This window comes from Antedon mediterranea, chromosome 7 (assembly GCF_964355755.1).
Source record: "Antedon mediterranea chromosome 7, ecAntMedi1.1, whole genome shotgun sequence".
NCBI classification, from domain to species: domain Eukaryota; kingdom Metazoa; phylum Echinodermata; class Crinoidea; order Comatulida; family Antedonidae; genus Antedon; species Antedon mediterranea.
In genome coordinates, this window is record NC_092676.1 from 30,336,348 (window position 1) to 30,349,181 (window position 12,834).

Genomic DNA, 12,834 nt, shown 5'->3' on the forward strand with positions numbered 1-12,834 from the left:
GACAACTGGCAGTGTTTGTAGAGAGTAGAGGGTATGCCACACAGCACTATTGATGAAGGTACAAGGGCTGTTAATCATTTATTAGTTATAGCCTCATATAAATTAAGCACTGAAAATGGGTTAATAATGTGGGTATATTGTGATATACAGTAGTGAAGCTTGTCAATTGCTAATGTTAATTCCAAATTTTACTATTTAGCTGAAGTTGGCAAATACCATACTGAAGTCAATATTAAACCAAAGTTTGTTCGTAACAAGCCTATCACACTTAACTCCAAGAATAAACTACTAAATTTAAGAAATGTTGCTTTTATTACATTTTTTTGAATAATAAATACAGAACTGTTTTAAGAGTGAATCATACAATATAAATTGAATATTATTAGTACTTGCTAATTAATTATCTACAGAAAACTTTCTTTAGTGATTTTGTATTTTCTGGTTATAGTGTACTATGAAAAAACAAGAGTAAGGTTTGCTGTATACCATATGATTTCTAAAACAGAAATAAAGTTGAGAATATCATCAGTCAAAATCAACAAGTTGTTGGTATACAGGAAACCTTATTTTTGAATAATACAGTTTAATACTTGTGGTTTCTTTCAAACTTTTTAGAATATGCACTAGATGGTGAAACAATACTGTATGAATACTTGTCCAAATTTACTAAACCTTACAGTAGGATTCAATTTTTGAGGTAGATTGATCATCTTCATTTCAATTAATAAATGGTGGTGTTAGATTCTAAATTACATTGTTTTCAAGCTTTTTATCCTAAAACCACAACTAAATTTAATACTAGTTTTAATATTTAAATAATTACACCAAATTTAAATCCAAAATTTCATGATTTACATATAGTGTATGTGTATGGTATTTCAAAAAGTACATTTACTAATTACTAATATTTATTAAAAACAAAATCTTAGTAAATCTAATAAAAAATAAGATATACATTGTTGTTAGAAAAATAAATTTATTTCTTACAAAAATTAGCATACATTATCGGAAGTGATATAAATTTCTCTAAAATGAAAACCCTTAAATTCCCATCACCTAGTATATATAATTATTTTATTGTAGAAGTTGTACTGTTGCTGTTTAGGAATACACCAGTCAGTGTGTATTTGTGTGTAGTTTTAAAACGTACCATGACTTTGGTTTACTCTGATCTTATTAGAAAGTTGAGGTTCTGTTTTAGTTTAGCTTTTTAAAATGCTAGTAACGATGATGATCACCAAACAGCAACCAGAAGAGAAGAGCACCAAAAACCATTGGAATAGCGATCTCCATAGGCTGTTTCTCAAGGCTTATCAATGTGTAAGCAGCTCCAACCATTATAATAAGAAGGCCAACAGTACTGAACCAGGCTGCATCAGGACGTCCAAATGCCACCAGCACACCCATTGCAATCTCCACAGCACCGATAACAGTACGGTACATATCTGCTTCCATTTTGACACCAACTTGCTTAAGTGGGAATACTTTGTTGAAACTTCTGAAATCGGATACCTGAAAATTGAAACAAGTTTGTGTTATATACAGTGGAGAGAAAGTAGATATGCTAGAGATACTACTATTGTAGTAGGAGAACGTTTTATTAATACTGTAATAATAAATATCTATCCATATCCATTTAGTAGTACCTTTCCCAAAAACACGGATTTGCCACTATCCTAGCTACACTTGCTGGTTTTCAAGAACCAATTGACAATATTTATTAAAAATTATTCTAGGGCTAGGCTAGGTATACTTTATCTTATAAACAATCTTTATTATTAATTGAAGAGGGGCAAAAGCCTGCTGTGAATGTGATGGGCCCTTCTCAAAACAGACCAACTTTATTAAAATATGATTACTCAGTACATCCCCCTTAAACGAGGCCTAGCTAGCTGCTAGGCTAGTAGGCCTAGGCTATACTTCTAAATACTGGCTAGGCCTAGGCTAGATAACACTTAATAATAATATTATTTACCATTTTACCGTGCAGTGGTTGCACGGGTACGACCTTGGGTACTCCAGATGCAACAAATAGAAGCCCAAGAGCAAGGCTAAGAGCACGATGAAATCCCATTTTAATTCAATTAAAGTCTAGGCCTAACTAAGATCTTCGAGCAAACGGCACACGGGTCAGTGGAGGTGGAGTCGTTTCAGCAGTGGCGGCGGATCGAGAGTGGGGGATTGGAACGTGTACGCCGCGAACGTAACGTCAAAGACCGTGTGTGTGATGGATGGGAGAGTGAATGCTGCCCTCAATTTGTTTTTATTTGATCAATTTTCTCTATATACACAGCGCGCGCGCGCGCGGGAAAACTTATAATATTACCACAATTGTTTATTTTCGTTCACTTCTACACAGTTTTGATTTAAAATAGTTTTGTACTGATTATTTATAAGATTAAAGGGACGGACTCTTAGATCATCTGATGATTTTTTACTCTCTGTTCCACGCATAGCCACTAAAACCTTTGGTCATAGATCGTTTTCTTTTGCTGCACCCACACTCTGGAATTCACTCCCCCCACAAATTAAACACTGCTCTTCTGTTGCCTTATTTTAAAAAATGCTCAAAACTCTTTTTTTTTTAAACCACTAACATGCCCAACGCCTTTGATTTTGTACCTCGGTCTTTGAATTGACGCTTTATAAATTTTGATATAATAATAATAATAATAATAATAATAATAAATGAGCAAGAAGTACGTAAAAATATAAATAGCAAAATATTTTTCTTTTCCAATCAGAACATAGAAGCTCTGCCTACATGATCAAACTTTATGTGACCAAAAAATGTGATGTGCCCATATGGACATGATGATGTCATTTCACTACTGTGAAAGCTTAAGCCTCTTGGACTTCACAGTGGCACTTTTAATTTTTGGTGGCCCAGTAAAGTAAACAATGTGAGTTTAATAAATCCTGTAAACGATTCTGACATTTTTTATAGTGGTTTAATATAACAATTAATAAAATGTAGGCCTATACAATTAATTAACACTTATGAAACGTTACGTTACGTAAACAGATTGTGTAGACTACTCAAGGACGTCGTACAATCATGACAAAATGGATCGTTCCAATTGATTGTCGTTTGTGATTGGTCAACTCACTTGCGCCCGTGCGTTGTGCGTCCACCAGAAGTGGGAACCAATCAAATCAATAGAAAATACTATCACTATTATTATATGGAATTGAGATTAATAAGCATGGACAATGATTAGATTTTATAAACATAATAACTTTTTTTTACAAAGTGTATGCTGTTTTGACTTCTTCTTTTACAAGCTAATATTGAGGAAGTATTTTTTTTTACAAATTGAAATGCAGCATATAGGCATATCAACAATGGCTGGAAGGAAGAGGAGTGTTTCCGTACAATAATATGTTCCATTTATTATCAACCAGAATATTCAAAAGCCAATACTTTGAGCTCCAATTTATGATAAAAATATAAAATTAAAAGGTGATCCCAGTCCTCAGTTTATTTTAATATGACGACGCTCATCATAAAGCAACCATCCGAGAAGACCAGCAACAAGACCATTAAACGCAATCTCTGCTGGATGGTCCCCAATTATCGTCAGCACGTAAACGCCAGAAATCATTATATTCATGAGGCAAAAGGTACTGAACCGGGCTGCATCAGGACGTCCAAACACCATCAATGCACTCATTACAATCTCCATAGAACCGATACAAGTGCGGTACATTTCTGCGCCAATACCGATGAGATTAAACGGGAACGCAACACTGTATCTTCTCCAATCTGATACCTGAAATAAACCACAAAACCCTTAATCCTATTATTTGTTAAAAACTATTTACAATTCATTAAATTAAGGCCACGAGAAATTATGAGACGATGAAATCTGGCACCGGCCGCAAAAAAATTAACTTTCATCCGTTGTCATGGAATATTGTTTGGGGGAGGGTCTAATGAAAGACCACCCGCACCGACATTTTGAGAGAATTATATTGTATTTCCTTATACTACATTATTAAACATTGAAGAGCAAACTTACCAATCTATCGTGCAGTGGTTGAACAGGTACAACTTTGGGAACTCCAGCTACAATAAATAAAAGTCCTAGTGCAAGTGTAACAATACGACGAAATTCCATTTTAATTTAAAATAAAACAAATTTCAAATCAAATAAAATATACTGTAAGGAAATACATTTACAGGATGTAAAGTAAGTAATCGGTTTTAAAGCATAATAAACATGAAATAATAATGTTGGTTGGTTCTTATATACCCAATCAGAACGATATAGAAGATGACGTAAATACATTCTAAGGCCTTTAAGATTTTTATATTAATATTAATGACATAGTTACACGCGCAGCCGCGCCGATGATAGGAGTAACAGAAATATGTAACCACGAATACTAAAAATATAATATATATTGAGTCAGCCTATACAAATTAAACTACAGTAATTAATTAACATCTTATGTACAAAACACTACTTACTAGCTAGTTGTTTTCAATTTCAATTGTTGTTATGATTTCCCCTATACTATAAAAATAATCAAGACCTTATATATTCTGACCAATAATACCTCACTAATTAAAAAAATACTTACATCATACAATACGTACGGTTTTTTTTTTATAACGTTAGATAAATACAAATACTAGGTGTACGCCTACACAACACCTAGTATCCATATTTTAAAACTCTGATTATCCATGGAGATTCGAACCCCAGCTAGTAGAGCTGAGAGATTTCAAACAATAGTTACTAGAGAGCACTATCCGTTAAGTCACAATGTACACGAGGAATGAAGGGTGACAATAGTATATTTTTATACGCGCTTCAGTCTAGTACTTAACCTTGCTGTAAACTAGAGGATCGGATAGCTCAGTCGGTAGAGCGTCGTGGAACACGATTATCGTTGGGGTCTAATGTAAAGTACCTAGAGGGGTCAGTGATCCATTGGCACTATATAATTATTGTTTATTATTTAATTATTATGCCAGTCGTTGGAAAAGAGTTAGAGCTATGCGCGCTGCTGTGTTTGGGGTTCACAGATTTAAACGTCCCCCTTTCCACCACACGTCATCAGGCAATAACATCAAACAAAGATAGTGTAGTATCTTTGCATCAAATCATCTGATGTTGTGGTACACAGCTGTGAGAGGGCCTTACCGTGCTAGAGGCAAGGGAGCACACCATCATTTTTTTTTTTGTGGCTTGACACAAGCCTCCTTTTCGATCTCGTAAATTTTATGTTTGGCGCCCTCAATTTTAAGAACACCTCCTAATATAAATGTGTAAAGATGCCGATGCCCACCTAGCGTACGTGAATACGTAAACGTGGCCCGTGGCAGTTATTTTTATTTTTTTACAAAGTATCAACAGTTACCATGGATTAATCCATGGGGGTTTTACATAGAGTGGGGTTTTTAGCAAAGATAGTGTGTTTGGTTTTAGAAATAAAGCCCCCTCTCTCCCCAACACGCAACGATGAGGGCGTCGTACAATATCAGTTTTTACGTTTTATAATATAAAAGGAAGGAGTCAGAAGAAGGTTGTCTCAGGAAAGCTGTAAATATTCTGTTTCTTTTGGATTTTTTATTGAATTAATTTCATGGATTTATACTAAGGATATGGATCCGTCAATTTTTGTTCCTAGAAACGGAGAGACTATTTCTCCAACAGAACTACAGAAATTACGAGATGCAATTGAAGATTGGAATAATAGCAGATTAGACTTGTTTGAAATAAGCAAACCAACAGAGGTATTTTGAGATTTTGATCACTATAAAAGAGCTGATATTTGTTTGTTTTCGTTTGAAATTTACCTTGTCACTATGTAAAAAGAATGTAAAAATTATCATTAAAAGATGGAAGTTGTGTTTATGAATGTTATTAAACAATTATGTTCAAATAATTCGTATTTTTGTTGAGGAATTTCACGTCGTGTGAATATCCGGCGGTGGTGGTGGTGTGTCACTCTTCCCACACCTGGTCGAATTTTGAAACAAGAGCGTTTGTCACAGGGCGTTCCCCGCCGCTTAGCTGGTCCCTTTGCTGCCTAGGCTAGGCCTAATGACAAGTAGGCCTATGAAGTAAATTGTGGACACATGCTTTTTAAATTGAAATTCAATGTATCAAAGTTGTGACTGTTTTACTGCTTGTTGTGTACAGAAATGAACATAACAGTTGATATGGCTTGTAAAATACTCATAAATCAACATCACTTGTTGAATTTATTCTTGACTTTACTTTCCAGCAACTAGCTAAATGTATCTGCTTTTTTAGGGGTAGACAACCTTGGTTTCATCAATTGGGCTATATTTAAAATCATATTAACCTTGCCTCACTCACACAGTAGCTGCCACAACACAGGAAATTATGAGGAAGTTGTTGATAAAAATGCTGTTGATAGGATTTTAAAATTTCTCCTTATTTTTACAACCTGTCAAACGACACTCAAAAATACGATTCAAAATAAAATAGTTTTGAAAGTTCTTTTTCTAACATTCTGATCATTTTATATGGTACTACTTTGTATTCAATTTAAAAATGTAATATTCCTCTTTTTCCTTTGCTCTGAGACGATGTACATTCCTTAGTTTCACTAACTAGTTAATTTACTAAATCCATATCACATTTTGATCATAATATTTTATTGCTCAATTAAAATTTTAAAATGGCATTGTATGCCGATTGTGACAGGAAGTATAGTTAACAAACATTTTATTAAGCTAAATCCTTGATGTGTGGGCAGATTACCCAGAACATAGGATACACAGTTTGGTAGTATTTAACCACAATTGTATGGTAGTTTTTGTGAGTTTTTTTTTAATGAAAGTTGACTATCCAACTATTGAATTTGTATAGACTATCTAAAACAAAGTATCGAAAATTACAATGCAAAAGATAGGAAATTTAATACAACTTCATTTACTTTTTTGTAATTATACAGTATACTGTAATTACACTGTCATGCATTAATATATACTGATGTAAAGATGAAACAAACGTGATGAGCTATATTGTGTAGGCTAGTTTACCATCACTTTAGAAACTGCATGTCTATTTTATGCTATATTTAAATGCCAGTTAATGATCCAAGTGTAATAATGAAATGTAGGCCTACTGAGTAGTTGTCTGCTGCTATTGTACAATAAAGTCAGTATTCATTCAAATGACAATTGACCTTGAAATGACTTATAGTGTAGTAGTCATCAATATTTGTGTACTTTTATCAACATAGTTGAATTTATGAATCATGTCTAATCCAGTAGCCTGGATTAACATAACATTTAAATTTCCTAGCATGGTTTAGTCTGTATCTTTACAAAACTCAATTCCATTCATTAAAAAATACAGTTTTATTTTAAGGAGAGGAGAGAATAATTAATTATTTTTCAGTTCTATCTAGTTATATAATCTGAACAATTATATTAATGTATGTTTTGATAATAATTGATCAAATCATATTGATCAAAACATCAAGAACTAATACTATACGTGGTGTACAGCTAACTTTAAATATAATATTTGTAATTTACAAAACGGCACTTTCCAATGTATCCCCAATTCTTCATTTTTAAAAAAGCTATCGTAATTTGATTAGCAGAAATGAAAGCATGATACAGATTTCTTTACGTGAATATAAATCTTTTTTTTCAATTCTATTTTTAACATTATTTAGGTTAGAAAAGTATAACTACTGTACATTATTAAATTTATAATGTTTATTAAAAGGTTACATCACAAATACCAAAATAATCTGAATTTAATCTGATCTCGATCTATTAGAATTGACTCATCATTTGTTGTTTGTAGGTGTTTCCCATGTACACACTACTGTACTTGTAAGTCTATACTTATTGCCTACTGCTGTACTTAGCCTATTGCTTGTGTGGGAAGCTGACCTAATTAGTGTGGTATTTATGTGGGTGTTGAGGAATGTCGCTCTTTCCATCAATATTGCTAAATAGTTACTATTATTATGACAAATTATATAAACATTACAAAATGCCCTCTGATAATTGTTAATTTTGGAGACTATTGAAATTATTTTAATTTGTTATAAAAAGAATCTACAGACAGTACAGTAGTGTTAATCTGATGATTCTAACAAAGTTCAACTGAAATCACATAATTACTATTATATTAATTCAAAGAAAATGACTAATTGACAATACTGTAGGGCAAATTAATTTAAGAATTTTTTGGATTGAGATTTAAAAGCAAAAATGATGAAAGCAAAAATGTAGACCATGGCAACTAAATAATAAATAAACAATTACGGTAGTTTATGGGCAATTTGGCATAATTGCTGGTTTGGCTTTATTCTATCCTTGTACAGTATGTAGACTACCAGCATAAATGGTATTTAGTGATACATATCATTAATTATGTTCATTAACAAATTATCACAGCTACTGACTTATAGGGTCTGTTTCTGCTGAAAAAATCAAAATAATCGATTTTTTCCAGTCACCGCAAACCACAAAAATAATCGCGTTGCAATTGAAAATTGCTACGACTTTAATCGGTTATTCAGGTAATCGGTTTTGAAAATCACGTCATCATTCCCCCACAGCGCAGTTCAAGTTATGAAAGGCCGATGAGAGTTGGTTTGTTTTGTTATCGCTGCCTAAAACTCTCACATGTAGGATTAAAAATTACTCTTACCTAAAGCTATATTATTTGTAAAATAAACATCTAGGCCTACTACCGTACCACATACAACAGAATAATGATGTTATATTAATAAGGACACGTCGGCGAAAAAAGTTCGTTTCGCCGTTCGTTGGTTCTACCTTCGGCCTGCTAGGCCTATAGGCTATATATTTCTACCGAAACAAGTCAAACAGACAACAGGCCTAAAAAATGTAAAACATCGTTAGCCTGGACTGGTGGTATGTAACGGGTGTACTTGTAACACAGAATCCTGGAGTCTCTCGGTATAATTCTCCCCCACAAAATAATAAAAATCAAATGTTTAACATTAATTGATTGTTATTCGGTCTACATCGCGATCGTGGTTTTGCTGATCGTCGTCGATATCGCGCAAATAAACAGCATGCTTTGTGAAGTGAAGTTTGTCAAAGTGAGGTCAATAATCGCTATTTGTGTTGCAGCTCAAAACTGCTCCGCAATAATCGGTTAAAACAAGAAATAATCGATTAAAACACGCAATGGATTGAGTGTTTTTAATCGGTTATTTTTAATCGGTTATTTTATTTTGCGCCGTTTCTGCTGCCCAAAAATAATCGATTAAAAAAATAAACGGTTAATAATCGATTATTTCTGCTCAGCAGAAACAGGCCCACAGGGAATAGCTATACAAAGACATTTGTTGTGTCCATTGTAGACACAGCAAATACATTGTTTAACCTACTGCATAACCTGTTTAAAGATAAAATAAGCAAATTGGAATTGTTAAAAAAAGTTTGAACTCTGACCCTTAGAATTATGTTTTAAAAATTAGATCTATGCATGCTCATTGTTTGATACCATTTGTTTGTTGCATTAAAAAAATTAACAATAACATTCATAATGTCATACAACAACAATTTAGAAAGTACATTGTCTTAACAAACATTATAGTTTGGTTGGATACAATCCTATAGGTTATGATCTAGTCAAATACACAGGATCATTGAATGTCAAAACCACAACAATACTAATGTACAGTATACTGTAGATGGTATGAGTGTACTGAACTCTCATGCTGGTTAAGTATGGGAGCTTAAGTTGTGGTGTGAATGAAGAATTAAACAATAGCCTAGTGTATTGACTGTTGTTGTACCCTGTGTACCTATTTCATTATACAGTTGCTTAGTCATGCTAATATGGGTTGTATTGTATTATGAAGGTATTGTTGTGAACCTAGTGGTAGGTAGTAGCATTCCCACCTACAATTATAGAGTATAAACTCAAGGCCATTTGTATTTTGAACAGTTTTAACTTCATTTGCTGAATGATATTATTAAAACAAATGTATCAGATCACATAAATGTTGTCTTCTTTTTACACTACGGTAGACTACACCTATTGCATGCATAATTTGTGCTGTATGTGGTACAGTTCCTGACCACGTTATATTAAAAAAATAATGCAGTACTGTCTAGTACTGTACCAAAATACTATTAGTATTAGTAAATTTATTTCAACCACCCTTCTAAGTTCTAGATAGTAACACTTAATGTAAAGCCTACTGGTTGACATGATCCTTTATGAACAGCAAGAATTTATCAACTAACAGCTCACATCAGACTGTTAGTTTGGTAGTTCAGTTCGTAGTTTTTGTTTTATGCTGTAGGATTATTGATAATCCATCCAATAAGTGCTTTGGGAATATTAGTTATTTGCTAGTTGTTTTGACGGATAAAACTTGGTGACTGGGGTGGATCAGATCAATATTAAGGGATCGAGGAGTACAGTATGTGAGCACTCTCAATGACTTATAGTACAGTATGTGAGCACTCTCATTGACTTATAGTACAGTATGTGAGCACTCTCATTGACTTATAGTACAGTATGTGAGCACTCTCATTGACTTATAGTACAGTATGTGAGCACTCTCATTGACTTATAGTACAGTATGTGAGCACTCTCATTGACTTATAGTACAGTATGTGAGCACTCTCATTGACTTATAGTACAGTATGTAAGCACTCTCATTGACTTATACCCCTTTCACACCAAAAGCAAAACTTCGGAGACACTTCGGAGACACCCCGGAGTTGACACCCCGGAGTTGATGCCCCGCTGTTTGGTGTGAAAGGTAAAATCAAGCAACTCTGGAGTTTAAAACTGAGGGGTTGAACAGCTGAACATTCTCCGGAGAGCGAACTGCGGGGACACCCCGGTGTTTTGGTGTGAAAGGTACCAACATCAAACTCCGGAGTGTTTCGGGTCAAAAGGTTATCCTCGCAATCAATTATTTATTTTGTTTTATTTTAAAACACTATAAATATTTGTAAAAAATATATAGCGGGTCTAGAAAATAATAAGTAGTATAAATAAAACATTACATTACTTCTGAGACTTTTGAAAGTAATTATTAAATTTAAAATTATTATTAATTAAAATGATTCTAATGATCGTCGCTATGTAAACAAACAAAATAGAGGGCGACATTTACAATTTTATTTTATAAACCCCGGTGTTGCTAGGTTGGTGTGAAAGGGGTATCTCCGGAGTTTCTCGACGTTTTGAATGGTCATAAACCCCGGGGTGTCTCCGGAGTTTTGGTGTGAAAGGGGTATTATAGTACAGTATGTGGATGTTATGCACGATTTGAACGATTTGCGCAATTTGAAATTGCGCAAAAAAATCCTTGCGCAATTTGAAATTGCGCAAAGAATTTTTGCGCAATTTAAAATTGCGCAAGGATTTTTTTGCGCAATTTCAAATTGCGCAATCAACTTGCGCAATTTCGAATTGCGCAAGACAATCTTTGCGCAATTTTAAATTGCGCTGCACAATTTGTAAATTGCGCAAGATAGTTCTTGCGCAATATGACACCTTTGCGCAATTTGAAAACGAACTGTAAATTTTCAAATTGCGCAACAAAATTCTACCAGACAATCGGTATTATAATAATTTATTGGAAACTAAATAACTCAAAATAAACATAATAAATGCAAAGATAACATGTGTATAATAAATACATAACATTTATTATTACAATTAAATAATATTATCACTGTAAGTAACTTGAAATAAATAAAAATAAATGTAAAAATTAAGTTTTTAATATTAGTTTAAGCTAGGCCATGTAACCTAGTCAGTATCAGTAGTCCAGACCCTAGCTAGGCTAGAGTAGTATAGCCGGCCGCCCGCGCCGCGCCCGCCTGGTGGAACACCACCGCTTCGTTTTCCTTCGTCGGTTCTTCGACGGTATGCTAACTTATAACAATATTTGCACTACTAAAATAAGGAAATGCGATATTTATCTTTAAATCGAATCGTTAAATTGAATCATTCTTAGAAAGAAATTACTATAAAAATATGGGTGTGCATGATTTCACAATCTGTCGAAAAACCTTGCGCAATTTGCAGATTACTTGCGCAATTTAATACGTTGCTTGCGCAATTTGAAACACATGTTTCAATTCAAATTGCGCAAGGATTTTTTTTGCGCAATTTCAAATTGCGCAAATCTTTCAAATCGCGCATAACATGAGCACTCTCATTGACTTATAGTACAGTATATGAGCACTCTCATTGACTTATAGTACAGTATGTGAGCACTCTCATTGACTTATACAGTACACACATCGAGGAGTACAGTATGTGACTACTCTCATTGACTTATACAGTACACACGATCGAGGAGTACAGTATGTGAGCATTCTCATTGACTTATAGTACAGTATGTGATCACTCTCATTGACTTATAGTACAGTATGTGAGCACTCTCATTGACTTATACAGTACACACATCGAGGAGTACAGTATGTGAGCACTCTCATTGACTTATAGTACAGTATGTGAGCACTCTCATTGACTTATAGTACAGTATGTGAGCACTCTCATTGACTTATACAGTACACACATCGAGGAGTACAGTATGTGAGCACTCTCATTGACTTATAGTACAGTATGTGAGCACTCTCGTTGACTTATAGTACAGTATGTGAGCACTCTCATTGAATACAGTACACACATCGAGGAGTACAGTATGTGAGCACTCTTATTGACATATAGTACAGTATGTGAGCACTCTCATTGACTTATAGTACAGTATGTGATCACTCTCATTGACTTATACAGTACTACTACAGTATGTGATCACTCTCATTGACTTATACAGTACTACACACATAAACATTAACCTTTTTGTTTTGAGTTTTTATAG

At 33.8% G+C, this 12,834-nt stretch overlaps 3 protein-coding genes across 6 annotated transcripts in view; 1 reads left to right on the forward strand and 2 right to left on the reverse strand.

Annotated features, from left to right (window-relative positions):
• Positions 1-386: 386 nt before the first annotated feature.
• Positions 387-2,224, reverse strand: LOC140055247 (transmembrane protein 35B-like). Its single transcript, XM_072100529.1, has 2 exons — positions 1,976-2,224; positions 387-1,512 (listed from the first exon to the last, which is right to left on the reverse strand). The coding sequence occupies exons 1-2, from the start codon at positions 2,072-2,074 to the stop codon at positions 1,219-1,221; spliced, it is 393 nt and encodes a 130-aa protein (XP_071956630.1). The 5' UTR covers positions 2,075-2,224; the 3' UTR covers positions 387-1,218.
• Positions 2,225-3,367: 1,143 nt separating this feature from the next.
• On the reverse strand, positions 3,368-4,199 carry LOC140055245 (uncharacterized). Its single transcript, XM_072100528.1, has 2 exons — positions 4,023-4,199; positions 3,368-3,773 (listed from the first exon to the last, which is right to left on the reverse strand). Exons 1-2 carry the CDS (start codon positions 4,119-4,121, stop codon positions 3,477-3,479), a joined length of 396 nt encoding a protein of 131 aa, XP_071956629.1. The 5' UTR covers positions 4,122-4,199; the 3' UTR covers positions 3,368-3,476.
• A 1,318-nt stretch (positions 4,200-5,517) lies between these two features.
• LOC140055212 (afadin-like) overlaps positions 5,518-12,834 on the forward strand; it is a 34,125-nt gene continuing 26,808 nt past the window's right edge. For all 4 annotated transcript variants that reach the window (XM_072100468.1, XM_072100471.1, XM_072100470.1 and 1 more), the window contains exon 1: positions 5,518-5,746. In XM_072100468.1, coding sequence (XP_071956569.1) covers positions 5,615-5,746 — 132 coding nt within the window. In that variant the 5' untranslated portion in view covers positions 5,518-5,614. The remainder of the gene's footprint in view (positions 5,747-12,834) is intronic.